The sequence below is a fragment of the Pseudophryne corroboree genome, chromosome 7 (assembly GCF_028390025.1).
Source record: "Pseudophryne corroboree isolate aPseCor3 chromosome 7, aPseCor3.hap2, whole genome shotgun sequence".
Taxonomy (NCBI): Eukaryota; Metazoa; Chordata; class Amphibia; order Anura; family Myobatrachidae; genus Pseudophryne; species Pseudophryne corroboree.
Genome location: NC_086450.1, coordinates 348,321,612 through 348,346,130, shown reverse-complemented (window position 1 = coordinate 348,346,130; position 24,519 = coordinate 348,321,612). Strand labels below are relative to the sequence as shown.

General features: G+C 46.7%; 1 protein-coding gene across 2 annotated transcripts in view; it reads right to left on the bottom strand.

Annotated features, from left to right (window-relative positions):
- Positions 1 to 24,519, bottom strand: part of CRYM (crystallin mu) — a 168,420-nt gene that overhangs the window by 37,634 nt on the left and 106,267 nt on the right. The window contains exons 4-6 of one of the 2 annotated variants that reach the window (XR_010182081.1): positions 22,740 to 22,841; positions 8,797 to 9,024; positions 8,600 to 8,721 (exon numbers count right to left, since the gene is read on the bottom strand). Coding sequence is in view for 1 of the 2 variants with exons in the window: in XM_063934419.1 (XP_063790489.1) it covers positions 8,600 to 8,721; positions 8,841 to 9,024; positions 22,740 to 22,841 (408 nt within the window). In the remaining variant the exon portion in view is untranslated. The remainder of the gene's footprint in view (positions 1 to 8,599; positions 8,722 to 8,796; positions 9,025 to 22,739; positions 22,842 to 24,519) is intronic. The other variant, XM_063934419.1, reaches the window with a different exon arrangement.

The following is a 24,519-nucleotide window of genomic DNA, read 5'->3' as shown; positions in this document are numbered from 1 at the left end:
GCCGTTGCCGTGGCCACCAGGTCCGATAGACCGACCCCAAATAACTCCTCCCCTTTATACGGCAATACTTCCATATGCCGTTTGGAATCCGCATCACCTGACCACTGTCGCGTCCATAACCCTCTTCTGGCAGAAATGGACATCGCACTTACTCTTGATGCCAGAGTGCAAATATCCCTCTGTGCATCTCGCATATATAGAAATGCATCCTTTAAATGCTCTATAGTCAATAATATATTGTCCTTGTCCAGGGTATCAATATTTTCAGTCAGGGAATCCGACCAAGCCACCCCAGCACTGCACATCCAGGCTGAGGCGATTGCTGGTCGCAGTATAATACCAGTATGTGTGTATATACTTTTTAGGATATTTTCCAGCTTCCTATCAGCTGGTTCCTTGAGGGCGGCCGTATCAGGAGACGGTAACGCCACTTGTTTTGATAAGCGTGTGAGCGCCTTATCTACCCTAGGGGGTGTTTCCCAACGTGCCCTAACCTCTGGCGGGAAAGGGTATAATGCCAATAATTTTTTAGAAATTAGCAGTTTTTTATCGGGGGAAACCCACGCTTCATCACACACCTCATTTAATTCATCTGATTCAGGAAAAACTACGGGTAGTTTTTTCACACCCCACATAATACCCTTTTTTGTGGTACTTGTAGTATCAGAAATGTTCAAAACCTCCTTCATTGCCGTGATCATGTAACGTGTGGCCCTACTGGAAAATACGTTTGTTTCCTCACCGTCGACACTGGAGTCAGTGTCCGTGTCAGTGTCTGTATCGACCTGAGGTAACGGGCGTTTTAGAGCCCCTGACGGTGTTTGAGACGCCTGTACAGGTATTAACTGATTTGCCGGCTGTCTCATGTCGTCAACAGTCTTTTGTAAAGTGCTGACACTATCACGTAATTCTTTCCATAAGACCATCCAGTCAGGTGTCGACTCCCTAGGGGGTGACATCACTAACACAGGCAATTGCTCCGACTCCACACCATTTTCCTCCTCATACATGTCGACACAACGTACCGACACACAGCACACACACAGGGAATGCTCTGACAGAGGACAGGACCCCACTAGCCCTTTGGGGAGACAGAGGGAGAGTTTGCCAGCACACACCAGAGCGCCATATATATATAGGGATAACCTTATATAAGTGTTTTTCCCTGATATAGCTGCTGTATATATTTATCTGCCAAATTAGTGCCCCCCCTCTCTTGTTTTACCCTGTTTCTGTAGTTCAGGACTGCAGGGGAGAGTCAGGGAGCCTTCCTCCAACGGAGCTGTGAGGAAAAAATGGCGCCAGTGTGCTGAGGAGATAGGCTCCGCCCCCTTCTCGGCGGCCTTTCTCCCGCTTTTTTATGGAAAAATTGGCAGGGGTTAAATGTATCCATATAGCCCAGGAGCTATATGTGATGTATTTTTTGCCAAAAAAGGTGTTTTTATTGCGTCTCAGGGCGCCTCCCCCCAGCGCCCTGCACCCTCAGTGACCGGAGTGTGAAGTGTGCTGAGAGCAATGGCGCACAGCTGCGGTGCTGTGCGCTACCTTATTGAAGACAGGACGTCTTCTGCCGCCGATTTTCCGGACCTCTTCAGTCTTCTGGCTCTGTAAGGGGGCCGGCGGCGCGGCTCTGGGACCCATCCATGGCTGGGCCTGTGATCGTCCCTCTGGAGCTAATGTCCAGTAGCCTAAGAAGCCCAATCCACTCTGCACGCAGGTGAGTTCGCTTCTTCTCCCCTTAGTCCCTCGGTGCAGTGAGTCTGTTGCCAGCAGGTCTCACTGAAAATAAAAAACCTACTTTAAACTTTTACTCTAAGCAGCTCAGGAGAGCCCCTTAGTATGCACCCTTCTCGTTCGGGCACAAAAATCTAACTGAGGCTTGGAGGAGGGTCATAGGGGGAGGAGCCAGTGCACACCAGGTAGTCCTAAAGCTTTTACTTTTGTGCCCAGTCTCCTGCGGAGCTGCTATTCCCCATGGTCCTTTCGGAGTCCCCAGCATCCACTAGGACGTTAGAGAAAAAGGCATTCCGGATGAAGTCATCCCTACCCTGGTCAAGCCAGGAAGGATGTAACCGCAAAGCATTATCACCGCATTTGGCGAAAATATGTTGCGTGGTGCGAGGCCAGTAAGGCCCCGATGGAGGAATTTCAACTAGGTCGATTCCTGCATGTCCTGTAAACAGGAGTGTCTATGGGCCTAAAATTGGGGTCCATTAAGGTTCAATTTTCGGCCCTGTCAATTTCTTCCAGAAAGAACTAGCTTCACTACCTGAAGTTCAGACGTCTGTAAAAGGGGTACTGCATATACAGCCTCCTTTTGTGCCTCCAGTGGCACCTTGGGATCTCAATGTAGTTTTGGGGTTCCTAAAGTCACATTGGTTTGAACCACTTGAATCTGTGGAGTTAAAATATCTCACATGGAAAGTGGTCATGTTGTTGGCCCTGGCCTCGGCCAGGCACGTGTCAGAATTGGCGGGCTTTATCCTGTAAAAGCCCTTATCTGATCTTCCATTCAGACAGGGCGGAATTGAGGACTCGTCCTCATTTTCTCCCTAAGGTGGTTTCAGTGTTTCATCTGAACCAACCTATTGTGGTACCTGCGGCTACTAGTGACTTGGAGGACTCCAAGTTGTTGGACGTAGTCAGGGCCTTGAAAATATATGTTTCCAGGACGGCTGGAGTCAGGAAGTCTGACTCGCTGTTTATCCTGTATGCACCCAACAGGCTGGGTGCTCCTGCTTCTAAGCAGACTATTGCTCGTTGGATTTGTAGTACAATTCAGCTTGCACATTCTGTGGCAGGCCTGCCACAGCCAAAATCTGTAAAAGCCCATTCCACAAGGAAGGTGGGCTCATCTTGGGCGGCTGCCCGAGGGGTCTCGGCGTTACAACTTTGCCGAGCAGCTACTTGGTCAGGGGCAAACACGTTTGCTAAATTCTACAAATTTGATACCCTGGCTGAGGAGGACCTGGAGTTCTCTCATTCGGTGCTGCAGAGTCATCCGCACTCTCCCGCCCGTTTGGGAGCTTTGGTATAATCCCCATGGTCCTTACGGAGTTCCCAGCATCCACTAGGACGTCAGAGAAAATAAGAATTTACTTACCGATAATTCTATTTCTCGTAGTCCGTAGTGGATGCTGGGCGCCCATCCCAAGTGCGGATTGTCTGCAATACTTGTACATAGTTATTGTTACAAAAATCGGGTTATTATTGTTGTGAGCCATCTTTTCAGAGGCTCCTCTGTTATCATGCTGTTAACTGGGTTCAGATCACAGGTTGTACGGTGTGATTGGTGTGGCTGGTATGAGTCTTACCCGGGATTCAAAATCCTTCCTTATTGTGTACGCTCGTCCGGGCACAGTATCCTAACTGAGGCTTGGAGGAGGGTCATAGGGGGAGGAGCCAGTGCACACCAGGTAGTCCTAAAGCTTTACTTTTGTGCCCAGTCTCCTGCGGAGCCGCTATTCCCCATGGTCCTTACGGAGTTCCCAGCATCCACTACGGACTACGAGAAATAGAATTATCGGTAAGTAAATTCTTATTTTTACTATTCACTCCCGTAAAACACTGCCAAAAAATACGAATGACATCGACATCGGAAAACACGAAAATGCAGAATATGACAGTATAGTAAATTAGTCGTAATAAATTCAAAAAGTTGCAATTTCACACATTCGATGTCATTCGTGTTTGAACTTTAACCTCATTCTGAAAATTACGAATTTTAGTAAATATACCCCAGGAGGGTGTTTTACGGATTCAAACTCCCTATGTTCCTCCTGTGGCTCCTTGGGATTTGTCAGTTGTTCTGGATGCCCTACAAGAGTCTCCGTTTGAACCTCTTGAGTCTGTGGACCTTAAGTGGCTTACACTTAAGGTCTTATTTTTGCTGGCTATTAGGCCTAATTCAGAGTTGATCGCAGCAGCAAATTTGTTAGCAGTTGGGAAAAACCATGAGCACTGCGGGGGGGGGGAGGGGCAGATATAACATGTACAGAGAGAATTAGATTTGGGTGGGGTGTTCAAACTGAAATCTAACTTGCAGTGTAAAAATAAAACAGCCAGTATTTACCCTGCACAGAAACAAAATAACGCACCCAAATCTAACTCTCTCTGCAAATGTTATATCTGCCCTTCCCCTGCAGTGCACATGGTTTTGCCCAACTGCTAACAAATTTGCTGCTGCGATCAACTCTGAATTACCCACACTGCCTCTGCTAGAAGGGTTTCATACTTGGGTGCCTTGTCCTGTCGGTCACCCTTTCTGATTTTTCATCGTGACCGGTCCGTTCTTAGAACTCGCCCGGCTTATCTGCCTAAGGTGGTGTCGTCTTTCCCCCTTAACCAAGAGATTGGTTAAGGTGGCTTTTATCTCTCCTGGTTTGTCCTCCAAAGAACAGTCTTTGGATGTGGTACGGGCTCTCCGTATATATGTGAAGAGAGCCACCTCTCTTAGGAGATCTGATTCTCTCTTTGTCCTTTTTGTTTTTCACAAACGTGGCTGGCCTGCAAATAAGCAGACCTTGGCCAGATGGATTAGAATGGTGATTGCACAAGCTTATGTACAGGCTGGACTTCCAGCTCCTGTTACTATCAAGGCCCATTCTACTCGGTCTGTTGGGCTTTCTTGGGCGGCCCGCCGTGGCGCGTCTCTAGAACAATTGTGCAAGGCGGCTACGTGGTCCTCAGTGAACATGTTCATCAGGTTCTATGCCTTTGATACTTCTGCCTGCCAGGATGCTTCCTTTGGATGCCGGGTTCTTGTGCCCGCTACAGTGCGTCCCCTCCCATGAGGAACTGCTTTAGGACATCCCAGATGTTTCCCTGTGGAAACCAATGTACCATGCAACAGAAAAGGAGATTTATGGTAGACTTACCATTGTTAAATCTCTTTCTGCGAGGTACATTGGTTCCACAGGGCGCCCACCCTGACGTACCTATCTTCTATGGGTTTGTATGGCATTAGCCACTAGTCCCTTTTCCTGTTGTGAGAACGTGGTTCTATGTGACTAACATCTGCCTTCTCTTTTACCTGCTCCTGCATTGGACTGGTTAACGAAACTGAGCTCACATTGTCTGGAGGCGGATGTTATTCCCTGTGGAATCCCAGTGTACCCCACTGCAGAAAAGGAGATTTATGGTAAGACTTACCATTGTTAAATCTTTCTGCAAGGTACACTGGATTCCACAGGGCGCCCACCCTGACGCACTTAGCTTCTTTGGGTTTGTATGGCATTAGCTGCTGGTACCTTCTCCTGTCGTGAGAATGTGGTTATCTGTGGCTACTAACTGTTGTCGTCTCTTTTACCTGCTATTGCATAGGGCTGGTTAATAAAACTGAGCTCTAGTGCCTGGAGGCGGGGATATAGAGGAGGCGATGCAGTGCATCCTGGGAACAGTCAAAGCTTTAGGCTGTCGGTGCCTCGGATCAAGATCCAACTCTACACCCCAGGGGATCAGGCAAAATATGTGCACAAATTGTATTAGTAACATAGTAAGATAGTTTCTGAGGTTGAAAAAAGACAATCTCATAGAAGCGCTAGCAAGGGCAGTTCAAGCGAACCCGAATTTCCATGGAGTGCGGGCTGGTGATCATAAATATAAGTTAGCGTTATATGCAGATGACCTCTTAGCCACTTTGACTGATCCGGTAACCTACCTTCCCGCTCTCATGCAGGAATTCCACAGGTTAAACTTGCTATCCAATTTTAAGATTAATTATACCAAATTAGTAGCTCTGAACATACAACTTCTCCGCGAGTTATTGAGGGACTCCGTGACTCATTCTCGGTCCAGTGGCACCCCTCCCAACTTAAGTACTTAGGAGTTCTTTTCACTAGGGAAATTTCCGAGTTATATCGATTTACATTTTCTCCCTCTGTTGTATAAGATCAAAGCTGATCTTGATAAATGGTCTACACTCACACTTACTTGGTTAGGTAAGATTAATACAGTATAAATGACAATTCTTCCTAAAGTCCTGAATTTGTTCCAAAGCTTACCCATATCAATACCAGCTTCTTTCTTTAAAGACTAGCAATCTTTAGTTGGTCATTTTATCTGGAGCCGAAAAGGTCACCGACTTTTTCAGTAAGTTTAAATTTGCAATCGTACAGAGGGAGGGCTTCAGCTACCCCACTTCCTTAGTTATTATCACACCGTTCACCTGGCTAGAGTTATTGAAATGTCTAGACTCCCTGTCTCTAATCAATGGCCATTAATCATAGAAGCAGCTATAGATATCCCCGCACATGTCCTTTCCTGGCTTTAGCGACTTCCGCGTACTAGACACCCTACGCTGGACCCAACCCTCAATTCATGGAAGAAATGTAAACACTTGCCGCTTTTCAGTCCGGGCCCTTCACTACTTCGTAGCAGTAAATTTGTTAGCATATGGGCAAAACCATGTGCACTGAAGGGGGGCAGATATAACATGTGCAGAGAGAGTTAGATTTGGGTTGGTAATATTGTTTCTGTGCAGGGTAAATACTGGCTGCTTTAGTTTTACACTGCAATTTAGATTTCAGTTTGAACACACCCCACCCAAATCTAACTCTCTCTGCACATGTTATAATTGTCCCCCCCTGCAGTGCACATGGTTTTGCCCATCTGCTTACAAAGTTGCTGCTACAATCAGGTCTGAATTAGGCCCTATGAGTGTCATTCCGAGTTGATCGCTCGCTAGCTACTTTTTGCAGCTGTGCATAGTCGCCGCCCACAGGGGAGTGTATTTTTGCTTTGCAAGTGTGTGAACACATGTGCAGCCGAGCGGGACGAAAAAGTTTTAGCAGTTTCTGAGTAGCTCTGGACTTACTAAGCCCTTGCGATCACTTCAGTCTTTTTGGTCCTGGAATTGACGTCAGAGACCCGCCCTGCAAACGCTTGGACACGCCTGTGTTTTTCCAAACACTCCCTGAAAACGATCAGTTGACACCCATAAACGCCTTCTTCCTGTCAATCTTCTTGCTATCGGCTGTGCGAGTGGATTCTTCGTTAAATCCATCGCCCAGCAACGATCTGCTTTATACCCGTACGACGCGCCTGCACATTGCAGTTCATACGCATGTGCAGTAGTGACCTGACCGCTGCGCTGCAAAAAACGTCAGCGAGCGATCAGCTCGGAATGACCCCCTATGTCTTGCCAGCCTCCCTCTTCAACCCCTCCCATTTATTGTGCGAAATCTCCTCTCCTCTAACCTAAGCAGGTGTCCACGTGTCTTTTGTGATAATCTTGCCAAAAACAAAACCCCTGCTATTGTTAGGTAACATTAATTACTGATCACTTGCAGCAATACAAAACTACTACTGCACAAGAATGACAGTAGATAATACTATGGCCCTCATTCCGAGTTGTTCGCTCGGTATTTTTCATCGCATCGCAGTGTAAATCCGCTTAGTACGCATGCGCAATGTTCGCACTGCGACTGCGCCAAGTAACTTTACTATGAAGAAAGTATTTTTACTCACGGCTTTTTCTTCGCTCCGGCGATCGTAATGTGATTGACAGGAAATGGGTGTTACTGGGCGGATACACGGCGTTTCAGGGGCGTGTGGCTGAAAACGCTACCGTTTCCGGAAAAAACGCAGGAGTGGCCGGGGAAACGGTGGGAGTGCCTGGGCGAACGCTGGGTGTGTTTGTGACGTCAACCAGGAACGACAAGCACTGAAATGATCGCACAGGCAGAGTAAGTCTGGAGCTACTCTGAAACTGCTAACTCGTTTGTAATCGCAATATTGCGCGTACGTCGGTCGCAATTTTAAGAAGCTAAGATTCACTCCCAGTAGGCGGCGGCTTAGCGTGTGTAACTCTGCTACATTCGCCTTGCGAGCGAACAACTCGGAATGAGGGCCTATATACAGTATGTTTATAATTTCTCTGGGAAAAGGTAGTGTAGAAGAATTGCATTGAAGAATGAGGTGACCATGGAAATGAATGGTTAATCAAAGAAAGTAAATCAGGGTATATAAAATGGAGATTTCTCTGCTTATATGCTTTGCACAATGTGTCATTTCATAAACAAGAAAAGTATGAAAAATCATTTATGAAATGTTTTCTTCTATGATAGTTTCCATTTAATGGATTTAATGAATGTGGAAATCATCCCATAGAATGTACGTTCTTACTCTGAACACAAACAGTGTAAATAGTGTGCACAAGGTGGATTTTTTTATTACATTTCCATTGCAGTTTTTACATTTATTGACCTACTTTTATAATGTTTTGTAAATTATTTTTATTTTTTCTTTATTTATTGATTTTCTGAATTTTCCTTTGTTTTAGAAATAAAAAGAATAATTTAAAATCAGTCTACTAGTATTTAATTTGCCTTTTTTTATATCCCTTGCAGAAACATGCCTAATACTGTCCGAAATTCAGAAATTCATGCGTTTTTTAATAAAGGAAATGCCACATAACAGTTGTATGTCCATGAACACTCCCCATTAGAATAGTAAAGTACTAGTGTCTGGTAAAAACGCATAATAAACAGGCATAAGGCCTTGATTCAGATGGAAGACTAGCACACATTTTTATAGCGCAGTTTAGTTTATCACATAATGCATAGTAATAATAATAATCACATTTCCTGAGCATCCTTACCCCAGACAGAGCAATGTCTCCAGATTCCTTCTGACATGCCTCTCTGGAGTCCACGTACAGGACACAACTCTTCATGAGAACGTTGTCGAGCTCTCTCCAGTCAGGCCGGCAAGCACCAAGAGCTAAAAAGATAACCTTGTCTGAATTGTACTGGAAAACACTAAACTCTAAAATTTTCCATGCAAGCTGTTATCTACCTGAAAGGTTTTACTAGGAAACAAAAAGGCCTGAGCCGCAGTACCATTGACGTGTGCCCCTGGCTTGACCCAATCACCGAACAGAACCGGCTCTGTAGACATTGTTGCTGCGACAATTACGTCAGCACCAGTGACTGCTTCCTGCGGCGTGGAACATACACGTATATTTCCATCTGTAGCATTTGCAAATCTTTCTGCGTTTTCCCTTTTGCGGCTCCAAATTCTGACCTTTGTGGTGAGAGAAAAGACAGCCTATAATTTAGGGCAAGCAGTATGTACAGAGCAGTGCAGCACACAACTCCATTAGCTTAGGGACATAAACAGATTAAAAATAAGAATTTACTTACCGATAATTCTATTTCTCATAGTCCGTAGTGGATGCTGGGACTCCGTCAGGACCATGGGGAATAGCGGGCTCCGCAGGAGACAGGGCACATCTAAAAAAGCTTTTAGGTCACATGGTGCGTACTGGCTCCTCCCCCTATGACCCTCCTCCAAGCCTCAGTTAGGTACTGTGCCCGGACGAGCGTACACAATAAGGAAGGATCTTGAATCCCGGGTAAGACTCATACCAGCCACACCAATCACACCGTACAACTTGTGATCTGAACCCAGTTAACAGTATGATAACACAAACGAAGTAGCCTCTGAACAGATGGCTCACAACAACAGTAATAACCCGATTTTTGTAACAATAACTATGTACAAGCATTGCAGACAATCCGCACTTGGGATGGGCGCCCAGCATCCACTACGGACTATGAGAAATAGAATTATCGGTAAGTAAATTCTTATTTTCTCTAACGTCCTAGTGGATGCTGGGACTCCGTCAGGACCATGGGGATTATACCAAAGCTCCCAAACGGGCGGGAGAGTGCGGATGACTCTGCAGCACCGAATGAGAGAACTCCAGGTCCTCTTTAGCCAGAGTATCAAATTTGTAAAATTTTACAAACGTGTTCTCCCCTGACCACGTAGCTGCTCGGCAAAGTTGTAATGCCGAGACTCCTCGGGCAGCCGCCCAGGATGAGCCCACTTTCCTTGTGGAATGGGCCTTTACAGATTTAGGCTGTGGCAGGCCTGCCACAGAATGTGCAAGTTGGATTGTACTACATATCCAACGTGCAATCGTCTGTTTAGACGCAGGAGCACCCAACTTGTTGGGTGCATACAATGTAAACAACGAGTCAGATTTTCTGACTCCAGCTGTCCTTGAAATATATATTTTTAATGCTCTGACAACGTCCAGTAACTTGGAGTCCTCCAAGTCGCTAGTAGCCGCAGGCACCACAATAGGCTGGTTCAAGTGAAATGCCGAAACCACCTTAGGGAGAAATTGAGGACGTGTCCTCAATTCTGCCCTGTCCGAATGGAATATCAGATATGGGCTTTTGTATGACAAAGCTGCCAACTCCGAAACTCTCCTGGCTGAAGCCAGGGCCAACAGCATGGTTACCTTCCATGTAAGGTATTTTAAATCTACCGATTTTAAAGGCTCAAACCAATGAGATTTGAGAAAATTTAGAACCACGTTCAAATCCCACGGTGCCACTGGAGGCACTATTGGGGGTTGTATATGTAGTACACCTTTGACAAAAGTTTGTACTTCAGGCACTGACGCCAATTCCTTCTGGAAGAAAATTGATAAGGCCGAAATTTGAACTTTAATGGACCCCAATTTGAGGCCCATAGACAATCCTGCTTGCAGGAAATGTAAGAATCGACCCAATTGAAATTCTTCCGTTGGAGCCTTCTTGGCCTCACACCACGCAACATATTTTCTCCAAATGCGGTGATAATGTTGTGCGGTCACTTCTTTCCTGGCTTTAATTAAAGTAGGAATAACTTCCTCAGGAATGCCCTTCTCTTTTAGAATCCGGCGTTCAACCGCCATGCCGTCAAACGCAGCCGCGGTAAGTCTTGGAACATACAATGTCCCTGCTGAAGCAGATCCCTTCTTAGAGGTAGAGGCCACGGATCCTCCGTGAGCATCGCTTGAAGTTCCGGATACCAAGTTCTTCTTGGCCAGTCCGGAGCTACCAGTATTGTTCTTACTCCTCTTTTCCGTATAATTCTCAGTACCTTTGGTATGAGAGGCAGAGGAGGGAACACATACACTGACTGGTACACCCACGGTGTTACCAGAGCGTCCACAGCTATTGCCTGAGGGTCTCTTGACCTGGCGCAATACCTGTCCAATTTTTTGTTGAGGCGAGACGCCATCATGTCCACCTTTGGTTTTTCCCAACGGTTCACAATCATGTGGAAAACTTCTGGATGAAGTCCCCACTCTCCCGGGTGAAGGTCGTGTCTGCTGAGGAAATCTGCTTCCCAGTTGTCCACTCCCGGGATGAACACTGCTGACAGTGCTACGACATGATTCTCCGCCCAGCGCAGAATCCTTGCAGCTTCTGCCATTGCACTCCTGCTTCTCGTGCCGCCTTGTCGGTTTACGTGGGCGACTGCCGTGATGTTGTCGGACTGGATCAACACCGGCTGACCCTGAAGCAGCGATTTTGCCAGGCTTAGAGCATTGTAGATCGCTCTTAGCTCCAGTATATTTATGTGAAGAGACGTCTCCAGGTTTGACCACACGCCCTGGAAGTTTCTTCCCTTTGTGACTGCTCCCCAACCTCGTAGGCTGGCATCCGTAGTCACCAGGACCCAGTCCTGTATGCCGAATCTGCGGCCCACTAACAGATGGGCAGTCTGCAACCACCACAGGAGAGACAACCTTGTTCTCGGTGACAGTGTTATCCGCTGATGCATGTGCAGATGCGATCCGGACCATTTGTCCAGCAGATCCCACTGAAATGTTCGTGCATGGAATCTGCCGAATGGAATCGCTTCGTACGAAGCCACCATCTTTCCCAGGACTCTTGTGCATTGATGTACTGACACAGTTCCTGGTTTTAGGAGGTTCTTGACAAGTTCGGATAACTCCCTTGCTTTCTCTTCCGGGAGAAATACCTTTTTCTGAACCGTGTCCAGAATCATGCCCAGGAACAGCAGATGTGTTGTCGGGGTCAATTGAGATTTTGGAAGATTTAGAATCCACCCGTGTTGCTGAAGCACTACTTGTGTTAGCGCTACACCGACTTCCAGCTGTTCTCTGGACTTTGCCCTTATCAGGAGATCGTCCAAGTAAGGGATAATTAATACGCCTTTTCTTCGTAGAAGAACCATCATTTCGGTCATTACCTTGGTAAAGACCCGAGGGGCCGTGGACAACCCAAACGGCAGCGTTTGAAACTGATAATGACAGTCTTGTATCACGAACCTGAGATACCCTTGGTGTGAGGGGTAAATCGGGACATGTAGATAAGCATCTTTTATGTCCAAGGACACCATGAAGTCTCCTTCTTCCAGATTCGCTATCACTGCTCTGAGTGACTCCATCTTGAACTTGAATTTCTTTATGTACAGGTTCAAGGATTTCAGATTTAGAATAGGCCTTACCGAACCGTCCGGTTTCGGTACCACAAATAGTGTGGAATAATACCCCTTTCCCTGTTGTAGGAGGGGTACCTTGACTATCACCTGCTGAGAATACAGCTTGTGAATGGCTTCCAAAACCGACGTCCTTTCTGAGGGAGACGTTGGTAAAGCAGACTTTAGGAACCGGCGAGGGGGAGACCTTTCGAACTCCAGCATGTAACCCTGAGATACTATCTGCAGGACCCACGGGTCCACTTGTGAGTGAACCCATTGATTGCTGAAAATCTTGAGTCGACCCCCCACCGTTCCTGAGTCCGCTTGTAAAGCCCCAGCGTCATGCTGATGGCTTTGTAGAAGCCGGGGCGGGCTTCTGTTCCTGGGCAGGGGCTGCTTGCTGCCCTTTCTTACCCTTTCCTCTGCCTCGCGGCAGATAAGACTGTCCTTTTGGTCGCTTTTTATAGGAGCGAAAGGACTGCGGCTGAAAAGACGGTGTCTTTTTCTGTTGGGAGGGGGTCTGAGGTAAAAAAGTGGATTTGCCGGCAGTTGCCGTGGCCACCAGGTCCGAAAGACCGACCCCAAACAATTCCTCTCCTTTATATGGCAATACTTCCATATGCCTCTTGGAATCCGCATCACCTGACCACTGTCGCGTCCATAAACTTCTTCTGGCAGATATGGACATCGCGCTTACTCTTGATGCTAGAGTACAAACATCCCTCTGAGCATCTCGCATATAAAGGAAAGCATCCTTTAATTGCTCTAGAGTCAATAAAATACTGTCCCTATCCAGGGTATCAATATTTTCAGTCAGAGAATCCAACCACACTACCCCAGCACTGCACATCCAGGCTGAGGCTATTGCCGGTCGCAGTATAACACCAGTATGTGTGTATATACTCTTCAGTGTAGTTTCCAGCCTCCTATCTGCTGGATCCTTGAGGGCGGCCGTATCAGGAGACGGCAACGCCACTTGCTTTGATAAACGTGTGAGCGCCTTATCCACCCTAGGGGGTGTTTCCCAGCGCGCCCTAACCTCTGGTGGGAAAGGGTATAATGCCAATAACTTCTTGGAAATTAGCAGTTTTCTATCGGGGTTAACCCACGCTTCATCACACACGTCATTCAATTCCTCTGATTCTGGAAAAAATACAGGTAGTTTTTTCACCCCCCACATAATACCCCTTTTTGAGGTACCAGCAGTATCAGAGATCTGCAAAGCCTCCTTCATTGCCGTGATCATATAACGTGTGGCCCTATTGGAAAATACGTTTGTTTCTTCACCGTCGACACTAGATTCATCTGTGTCGGTACCCGTGTCGACTGACTGAGGTAAAGGACGTTTTACAGCCCCTGACGGTGTCTGAGACGCCTGAACCGGTACTAACTGGTTTGCCGGGCGTCTTATTTCGTCAACTGACTTTTGTAATGTGCTGACATTATCACGTAATTCCATAACTAAAGCCATCCATTCCGGTGTCGACTCCCTAGGGGGTGACATTACCATCATCGGCAATTGCTCTGCCTCCACACCAACATCGTCCTCATACATGTCGACACACACGTACCGACACACAGCAGCCACACAGGGAATGCTCTAATCGAAGACAGGACCCCCTAGCCCTTTGGGGAGACAGAGGGAGAGTTTGCCAGCACACACCAAAAGCGCTATAAATGTATATAAACAACCCTAGAAGGTGTTGTTTACTATATATGCGCTCTTAATATATAAATATCACCAATTTATGCCCCCCTTCTCTTTGTTACCCTGTTTCTGTAGTGCAGTGCAGGGGAGAGACCTGGGAGCCTTCCTCACCAGCGGAGCTGAGCAGGAAAATGGCGCTGAGTGCTGAGGAGAATAAGCTCCGCCCCTTTTTCGGCGGGCTTTTCCCCAGTTTTTAAGAAACTGGCCTGGGTTAAAATACATACATATAGCCTTAATGGCTATATGTGATGTATTTATTTTGCCACTAAAGGTAATTATATTGCTGCCCAGGGCGCCCCCAGCAGCGCCCTGCACCCTCCGTGACTGAGTCAGTGAGCCGTGTGACAACAATGGCGCACAGCTGCCGTGCTGTGCGCTACCTTCAAGAAGACTGAGGAGTCTTCTGCCGCCTGCTTTCCGGACCTCCGTTCTGCCGTCTGTTCAGCGTCTGTAAGGGGGATCGGCGGCGCGGCTCCGGGACGAACCCAGGGCTGACCTGTGTTCCGACTCCCTCTGGAGCTAAGTGTCCAGTAGCCTAAGACTCCAATCCATCCTGCACGCAGGTGAGTTGGAAATCTCTCCCCTAAGTCCCTCGATGCAGTGATCCTGTTGCCAGCAGGAATCACTGAGATTGAAACCTAAAAAAAAAAAACTTTTCTAAACAGCTCTTTAGGAGAGCCACCTAGATTGCACCCTCTCGGACGGGCACAAAAACCTAACTGAGGCTTGGAGGAGGGTCATAGGGGGAGGAGCCAGTACGCACCATGTGACCTAAAAGCTTTTTTAGATGTGCCCTGTCTCCTGCGGAGCCCGCTATTCCCCATGGTCCTGACGGAGTCCCAGCATCCACTAGGACGTTAGAGAAATCACCCTTAAACTATCTCAAGCATTTTATAGTACACGTTGTTGAGGCAATTTATTACATTGCTGTCAAGGTGTCGGAGTAAATTTGCATGTTAGTGGCATATACTGTAGGTGAGAGTGACATTAGTATATCACAAGGTCACATCAAGGTACTTGCAGCAGATGAGGAAAAGTGATTAGACTAAAGAAAATATGATATACAGTTCTGTCCACCAATGCCCTAGGCATAGGCAAACTAGGCAAATGCCTAGAGGCACAAGCAGCTTCTGCTGATTAAAATTATATGCGGCATGCCTATATTCTGTGTGTGACTGCGGCTGTATCTGCATACGAAATGCTACATTACAATGTATTCCTGGAAATCACTGTAATGTAGCATTTCGTATGCAGATGCAGTCACAGTCGCACACATAATATAGGCATGCCACATATCATTTTAATCAGCAGAAGCTGCTTGTGCATCCTAGCCACAAATGCATAGGATGAGATAGCTTTCAGTGTTGTCAGCATTTTGCATGATGTTCAACAGTTCAAGCAAATCTATATCTTTAATACTTTACATTTATGTGGTGAGAATTCCAATCTTACAATACAGCATCTATGAAATGTTTTCATACGTATGAATTGGGAGTGTTCATATATTTTTTCTTGTGATGGGGAAGGGGGTGCTGTTGAGACATTCAGAGCACTCTTTCCTGGTTGCCTGCATGTTACCAGTTTTTAAGAATGATACTGTATGTGGCAATTATGAAACCAGAATGTTTACAATATCCCATATTCTTTCAGGTAACACAAATACTGATCTTATCAAAGGCACTGACAAGTACATTCATGGTTGTTATATCAGAATTCATAAAGACTGTATTCTAGCACTCAAATAAAGAGCCACTGGGATGCACTCAAGAGTGCTGGTGCCATCTGGTGGTTAAACCACCTCAAGCAATTTCAAAAGATGGGGGAGAGGCAAGTGCCACCAGATAAAATATTTGGGGATGTACATTGCATAGCCACCATTGATTTTTGGGTCTGTATTATATAGTGGCCACTGGAACGCACCCTTTCATTGTATAATAGTCACTAGAATGCGTTTTGTAATGTATAGTGGCAGCAGCGGAACTTGTGAGTGATGGGCCTAGGTGCAAAAATATAATTTGGGACCCCCTCCCCCAACCCAAGTTCACAATAAGCAGTGGAGTGTGTTATGTCACAGCACAGGGTTTACATGTCTATACGTGTGTGTGTGTGTGTGTGTGTGTGTGTGTGTGTGTGTGTGTGTGTGTGTGTGTGTGTGTGTGTGTGTGTGTGAATGAGCTTAGACTGTTTTTATGGATAAAATATGTTTATTAGAACAGGCTCTATGGATGAGTCACAATGCTCTCCACTCTGCTCATTTGAGTCAGCCAAGAAGGTCAGAGCAGTGTCACACTAGTGTGGACCTTCCAGATGAGGTTTTAGGGAATCCTTTAGGGATCCCTATATCCATAGACTCCTAATCCCAGGGCCTATGTGCTTTCTCTCTCCACTTTGTACTCGTATGGGCGGTTGTCAGCTTGCGGTGGATGTTGGGCCACTATACAATATACCTGCTACACCAATGGTAGATCCGCCTCTGTATAGTTGTCACTGGGATGTAAATAGTGCTGTATAGTGGCCAATGGAATGCACTTAGGCTTGTATAGTGTTCACTGGGATACACTGTGCTCCACAGTGATCACTGATATGTACTCTGCATTGTACACTCTGTATTGTACAGTGTAATGTTATTCCACTGGAATGCACTCTGTGTATTATAGCAGCCACTGGGATGCATCTGTATTGTATAGTGGCTACTAAGATACATACTGTATTGAATTTTGACCACGTAAAGGCACTCTGTATTGGGGTGCACTTTGTGTAGCATAGTGGCCACTGAGATTCATATGTATTGTCTAGTGGCCACTGAGATGCATTCTGTATTTAATTGTGACCATTAAAAACAACTTAACTGGCGATTTCTCTAACGTCCTAGAGGATGCTGGGGACTCCGTAAGGACCATGGGGATAGACGGGCTCCGCAGGAGACATGGGCACTTTAAGAAAGAATTTAGTTCCTGGTGTGCACTGGCTCCTCCCTCTATGCCCCTCCTCCAGACCTCAGTTAGTTTGATACTGTGCCCAGACGAGCTGGGTGCTTTTCAGTGAGCTCTCCTGAGTTTACTGATAGAAAGTATTTTGTTAGGTTTTTTATTTTCAGGGAGCTCTGCTGGCAACAGACTCCCTGCATCGTGGGACTGAGGGGAGAGAAGCAGCCCTACTCTCTGAAGCTAGGTCCTGCTTCTTAGGCTACTGGACACCATTAGCTCCAGAGGGATTGGTACGCAGGATCTCACCCTCACCGTCCGTCCCGGAGCCGCGCCGCCGTCCCCCTCGCAGAGCCGGAAGATAGAAGCCGGGTGAGTATGAGAAGAAAAGAAGACTTCAGAGGCGGCAGAAGACTTCATGATCTTCACTGAGGTAACGCACAGCACTGCAGCTGTGCGCCATTGCTCCCACACACCTCACACACTCCGGTCACTGTAAGGGTGCAGGGTGCAGGGGGCGCCCTGGGCAGCAATATAAACCTCTTATTTGACAAAAGGAGCATATATACAGCTGGACACTGTATATATGCATGAGCCCACGCCAATTTTACACTTTTAGCGGGACAGAAGCCCGCCGTCGAGGGGGCGGGGCTTCTCCCTCAGCACTCACCAGCGCCATGTTTTTCTCCACAGCACCGCTGAGAGGAAGCTCCCCAGCCTCTCCCCTGCTTATACCACGGCCTCTACTACATCCAATGCATGACGCTGGAGCTCTGCTAAGGGAGTCCGCCCCAGTGGGAGCACATCTTCGACTCTTCAGCCACATCTGAGTTCACTCACAGGTGGTTCCCGGGGCAATAAAAAATTGTTTCTCAGGGTTACAAGCTGGAATTCGAAAGGTGCCTCCTCGTCCGGTTTTTCCTTATCGGACCTACCGGCTTCTCCCCCAGGAAGGGAGATAATATTAAATACAATTCACACATTGTATCTCCAACAGGTGGTGCTCAAGGTTCCCCTCCTGCAACAAGGAAGGCGATATGACTCAACCTTGGCTGTAGTCCCGAAACCGTATGGTTCGGTCAGACCTATTTTTAAAATTAAAATCTCTGAACCTATACGGGCAAAGGTTCAAATTTAAAGTGGAATCGCCCAGAGCGATCATCGCCAACCTGGAAGGGGGGGATTTGATGGTGTATCTAAACATAAAGGCTGCATACCTTCATGTTCCCATTTATCCACCCCATCAGGCGTACCTGACAATTGTGGTACAGGATTGTCATGACCAATTTCAGGGTAACTGGCGGAAATAATGGTGCTCCTACGCAAGCAAGGAGTCACAGTTGTCCCATAATAGGACGGTCTCCTAATAAGGGCGAGATCAAAAGAGCAGTTGTTGAACAGCGTGTCACTTTCGCTGAAGGTGTCACAGCAACACGGCTGGATTCTCAATTTCCCGAGGTCACAGTTGGTTCCTATAACTCGTCTGCCCTTCTTGGGTATGATTCTGGATACAGACCAGAAATGGGTTTACCTTCAGATAGAGAAGGCCCAGGAACTCATGACTCTAGTCAGGGACCTATTGAAACCAAGACAGGTGTCAGTGCATCACTGCACTCGAGTCCTGGGAAAAACATTCCCTTCAGCAGGTTCCATGCGGGGACTTTCCAATGGGACCTACTGGACAAGTGATCCGGGTCACATCTACAGATTCATCAGTTGATCACCCTATCCCCCAGGGCCAGGGTATCTCTCCTGTGGTGGCTGCAGAGTGCTCACCTTCTAGAGGGCCGCAGATTCGGCATTCAGGACTAGATCCTGGTGACCACGGACGTGAGCCTCCGAGGCTGAGGAGCAGTCACACAGGGAAGAAATTTCCAAGGTCTTTGGTCAAGTCAAGAGACTTGTCTTCACATCAACATATTGGAACTAAGGGCCATATACAACGCCCTACGTCAAGCGGAGACCTTTCTTCGCGACCAACCGGTTCTGATCCAGTCAGACAACGTCACCGCAGTAGCTCATGTAAACCGCCAAGGCGGCACAAGGAGCAGAGTGGCGATGGCGAAAGCCACCAGAATTCTTAGCTGGGCGGAGAATCATGTAAGAGCACTGTCAACAGTGTTCATTCCGGAAGTGAACAACTGGGAAGCAGACTTCCTCACCAGACATACGTCCTGGAGAGTGGAGACTTCATCAGGAAGTCTTTGCACAGATTGCAGTTCGGTGGGGACTGTCACAGATAGACAGGATGGCGTCCCGCCTCAACAAAAAGCTGCAGAGTTATTGCGCCTGGTCAAGAGACCCTCAGGCAGTAGCGGTAGACGCCCTAGTGACACCGTGGGTGTTCCAGTTAGTCTATGTATTTCCTCCTCTTCCTCTCATACCCAAGGGTTGAGAATAATAAGAAAAAGGAGGAGTGAGAACAATCCTCATTGTTCCAGATTGGCCACGAAGGATCTGGTATCCGGATCTGCAGGAAATGCTTACAGAAAATCCGTGGCCTCTTCCTCTAAGGCAGGACCTGTTGCAACAGGGCCCATGTCGGTTCCAAGACTTACCGCGGCTGCGTTTGACGGCATGGCGGTTGAACGCCTGATCCTAGCGGAAAAAGGCATTCCGGATGAGGTCATTCCTACGCTGATAAAGGCTAGGAAGGACGTGACATCTTAACATTATCACCGTATATGGCGAAAATATGTTTCTTGGTGTGAGGCCAGGAATGCTCCTACGGAAGAATTCCATCTGGGCCGTTTCCTTCACTTCCTACAAACTGGAGTGAATTTGGGTCTAAAACTTAGGCTCCATTAAGGTTCAGATTTCGGCCCTATCCATTTTCTTTCAAAAAGAGTTGGCTTCTCTACCAGAAGTTCAGACGTTTGTCAAAAGGAGTGCTGTGTATTCAGCCTCCTTTTGTGCCTCCGGTGGCACCTTGGGATCTTAACGTGGTGTTAAGTTTCCTAAAGTCACACTGGTTTGAACCACTTAAAACGGCGGAGTTAAAATATCTCACGTAGAAGGTGGTCATGTTATTAGCCTTGGCTTCGACTAGACGTGTGTCAGAATTAGCGGCTTTGTCACATAAAAGCCTCTATCTGGTTTTCCATATGGATAGAGCAGAATTGCGGACCCGTTCACAATTTCTGCCGAAAGTGGTATCATCTTTTCATATGAACCAACCTATTGTGGTGCCTGTGGCTACACGTGACTTGGAGGATTCCGAGTTACTTGATGTGGTCAGGGCTTTGAAAATTTACGTGGCCAGAACGGCTAGAGTCAGGAAAACTGAAGCGCTGTTTGTCCTGTATGCATCCAACAAGATTGGTGCCCCTGCTTCAAAGCAAACTATTGCTCGCTGGATTTGTAACACGATTCAGCAAGCGCATTCTACGGCTGGATTGCTGTTACCAAAATCGGTCAAGGCCCATTCCACTAGGAAGGTGGGCTCTTCTTGGGCGGCTGCCCAGGGGGTCTCGGCACTACAGCTGTGTCGAGCTGCTACTTGGTCGGGTTCAAACACTTTTGCAAAATTCTATACGTTTGATACCCTGGCTGAGGAGGACCTCATGTTTGCTCAATCGGTGCTGCAGAGTCATCCGCACTCTCCCGCCCGTTTGGGAGCTTTGGTATAATCCCCATGGTCCTTACGGAGTCCCCAGCATCCTCTAGGACGTTAGAGAAAATAAGATTTTACTTACCGGTAAATCTATTTCTCGTAGTCCGTAGAGGATGCTGGGCGCCAGTCCCAAGTGCGGACTTCTTCTGCAATACTTGTATATAGTTATTGCTTCAATAAGGGTTACGTTATAGTTGCATCGGTCTTGCACTGATGATATGTTGTTTTCATACTGTTAACTGGGTAGTTATCACAAGTTATACGGTGTGATTGGTGTGGCTGGTATGAATCTTGCCCTTGGATTAACAAAATCCTTTCCTCGTACTGTCCGTCTCCTCTGGGCACAGTTTCTCTAACTGAGGTCTGGAGGAGGGGCATAGAGGGAGGAGCCAGTGCACACCAGGAACTAAATTCTTTCTTAAAGTGCCCATGTCTCCTGCGGAGCCCGTCTATCCCCATGGTCCTTACGGAGTCCCCAGCATCCTCTACGGACTACGAGAAATAGATTTACCGGTAAGTAAAATCTTATTTTTTCCCTTCAAAACTGTTAATAACATTGTTTTTTTAAATTTATTTTATTTAATAAAGTTTAAAAAGTAATTTTCTAAATATTTAAACATTATATTATGCACATCTGCAGAATGGATCTCCTCATCAAAAATGGGGGGACAGGGTGGGACGGCACAGTCGCATGAAATCTGACCATGCCAGTTAAGTGGTTAAATGCACTCTGTTTTGCACAGTGGTCACAAGTATGTTCTCTGTATTGTATAGTGGTCACTAGGTGCTCTGTGTATTATACAGTGGCCAATTATATGCATTCTGAGTTGTACTGTTGACACTGGGATGTGCTCTATATTGTACAGGAGTCTTCAGTATGTATTGTATAATGGCCACTACAATGAACTCTGTATTGTATAATGCCCACTGGGATTCAGTCTGCATTGTATAGTGTTCACTTGGATGCTATCTGTATTTTATAGTAACCATTATGATACTCTCTATTTTTAAGAATGCGAATTAGCCGCACTCTATATTTTATGGTGTTTACTAGGATGCATTATGTTAATGTACTGTGGAAACTAGTATGTACTCTATATATCATCAGAGTCTCTAGCATGTACCCCTTATTGTATAATGTTCGACAGGATGTAATCTGTATAGTATATTGACCACTAGGATGTACTCTGATTGTATAGTGGCAACTGTGGTGCACTCTGCATTGTATAGTTGCCACTGGAATGCACTCTATATTAGCCACTGGGATCCACTATGTATTGTATAATGGTCACTAGGAGGCTATTTGTATTTTATATTGACAACTATGATGCTCGTTGTTGTTGTTGTTGTTGTTGTTGTTGTTGTTGTTGTTGTTGTTGTTGTTTTTAATGGCCACTAGGTGCATTCACCATTGTATAGCTGTCACTAGAATGTCATTTGCACTGTATAGTGGTCTGTACTGTACAGATATGAGTAGTTTGGGCCATTCCACCAGACTTCTTTCACTTCCAATCTCTTTTATTTTTCTGTCCCTTGTTTTTGGACCACTAGCACTGGATGTGACACTTTCTTTACTTTGATAATTGTTTTAATAGCTAACAATTAGTAAAATGTGAGGGGAAAAAAGGAGGTGGTGTGAAATCCAACTGTGTAATTAGATTGTCCTTTCATTTGTTGCAAATCATGAGTTTCAGTGCAAACACAAAATCTACAGTAATCGTACAAAGTCTGCGTATGCGGCTGAGCTATGAGCTTGCTCTTTGCGCTGTGCACCAATGTATGCATTGTACAATACAACTATCCAATCTGCACATCAGCAAAATGGGCTGCTCTACACTTATATACTGTAATAAATGACCTGCCACCCATGTGAGGCCTACGTGTCAATTAGAGGTTCCTGCCAATTGGTTTAGACAGGAAAGTAATCAAAGTGTATTTTATGTGCAGGCCTCTTTCCTTTACAATAGAATCATATACAGGCAACTAAAAATGTCTTTGCGCTTTCAGTAGTTAATAACTGTTATTGGTACAATGGAATACACTTGAAAACACCAGAATCTGAATGGCTAAGTTCAATGAAGTATCTATGTTTTTGTGATGGCTCTGAGAGTGCACTCTTCTCATTTTGTTTAATTGAATCCCTGCCTGCTGAAGAAATAAAACATGATGGTCTCCCCGGCAGTGTGGAACTTAATATGAGAAATTCTTATCACAGCCAACACAAGTGCATCAGATCCTTCAGATCATAATGACGGCTTTTATTTACCTCTTTGAAAGAGAACTGCTGTGTAAAGGCTTGGTAATGACTGTGTGCTTGAGCTCCGGAGCCCAGAATGCAGAGAACATCAGCAGATGACGGTTTGAGCAACTACAATAGAAACAAAACATCAACACCTCTATTCATATTTGCATTTTCTAAGTAATGTACATTCAGATCACAGCAGCAGTGTAATGGAGGGTACACACTATGCCATACGCTCTATGAGCTTTATTGCATAATTTTTCCTCTCCCGGGCCGCAGACATAGTGCATACACACTATGCAATTTCACAAGCGATATCGCATAGTGACATCATGCTACGTCCAGCCCGAACATGCAGCATCTGACCATATAGTCATATTGAGCTGCATGTACTGGCAACAGCAGGGGGTCATTAACGTCCCTCAGGAGCGCGCATCGGCCATCACGGCAGCATATACACTGGGCGATATTGTAAGCAATATCGCTCAGGAGGGTAAAAATGAGCGATATTGTTTACAAAATCGCCTAGTGTGTACCCACCAGTGGCGGATTTACCGCTAGGTAACAAAGGCAGTATCACCCACTACCCCTTGCTTTACTTAACAATAAACGCCGCTGATAGTAACCCCTTTGGAGCTGCTGCTGCTGTTGACGGTATAAACACTCCCCTCTCCTACCCCCTGCTATATCAAACAATAGCTGCCGCCAATGGTACCTTCCATGCAGCAGCCGCGGGTGATAGCAATCTCTCTCCCTCCCATGCACACCCCAGCAGTGTCAGCTAGCTCACCCTCCTTCCGCGCGCCCTGGGCATGCACATGACCCTCCACAGCCGCAGAGGGTATCACCTCTCTACCCCCTGAAAAACCGAACAAGCCACCGCCGCTAGCCCTCCTGCCCCTCCCCCCGCCGATCTATCTGTGCAGATGACTGAAGTTATCCTTGCTTCAGTCAGGGCTGCAGGACAGACTGTGACTGTGTAAAGCGCAGTTGCAGTCTCATTATACTTACGTAGAGGCGGGGCTGACTGAATGTAGGAGGAGCTCCAGAGTCACTCACCCGGCCAGCTCCTCTCAGGCAGTTCCCATGGGCCTTTGAGAGAGCACAGAGCTGGCCGGGTGAGGAAGTAGGAAGTGACTCTGCAGCAGGTTTATGACTCGCATGCTGGAGTAGGGATGGCCATCGGCACATCCGCATCGATGCTTGCCATTGATGGCTATTTTAGCAGGAACCATTGATGGTTAGAAACAATTCTACCATGTACCATTGATGGTTCCCCCCATCGAATAGCTGTGCATGCATAGAAGAAGCTTTTTGAAGTACGTCGCACAGTTACCTCTTTGCATGCGCGCCCCGTCTCCGGTGGCTGGATGTTGAAGTTGTGCATTGCCTAATGTCATGCAGATGACGCTGGAGCATGCGCAGTAGCAGCGGCCGGGTGGCGACTCTCTGGACTGGGAGCCAGGTGTGACAGCAGCAGCAGTGAGAGAGACTAGTCAGTTGTCATTGACGACGAGTCTCTCTCCTACCTGCTGGGCTGAGGAAAATACTAGTATACTAGAGCACAGGTTCTCAAACTCGGTCCTTAGGACCCCACACGGTTCATGTTTTGCAGGTCACCTGTCGATTTTTAAAATGTGACAGTTGGTGATACACAGTGCAGCTACCGGGTGACATGGAAAACGTGAACCGTGTGGGGTCCTGAGGACCGAGTTTGAAAACCACTGTACTAGAGAGACTACACTACAATGGTGGGCGGGACAGGGCGGCCCTGACTTCTGACTGACAGCTTGCTTGTCCGGAC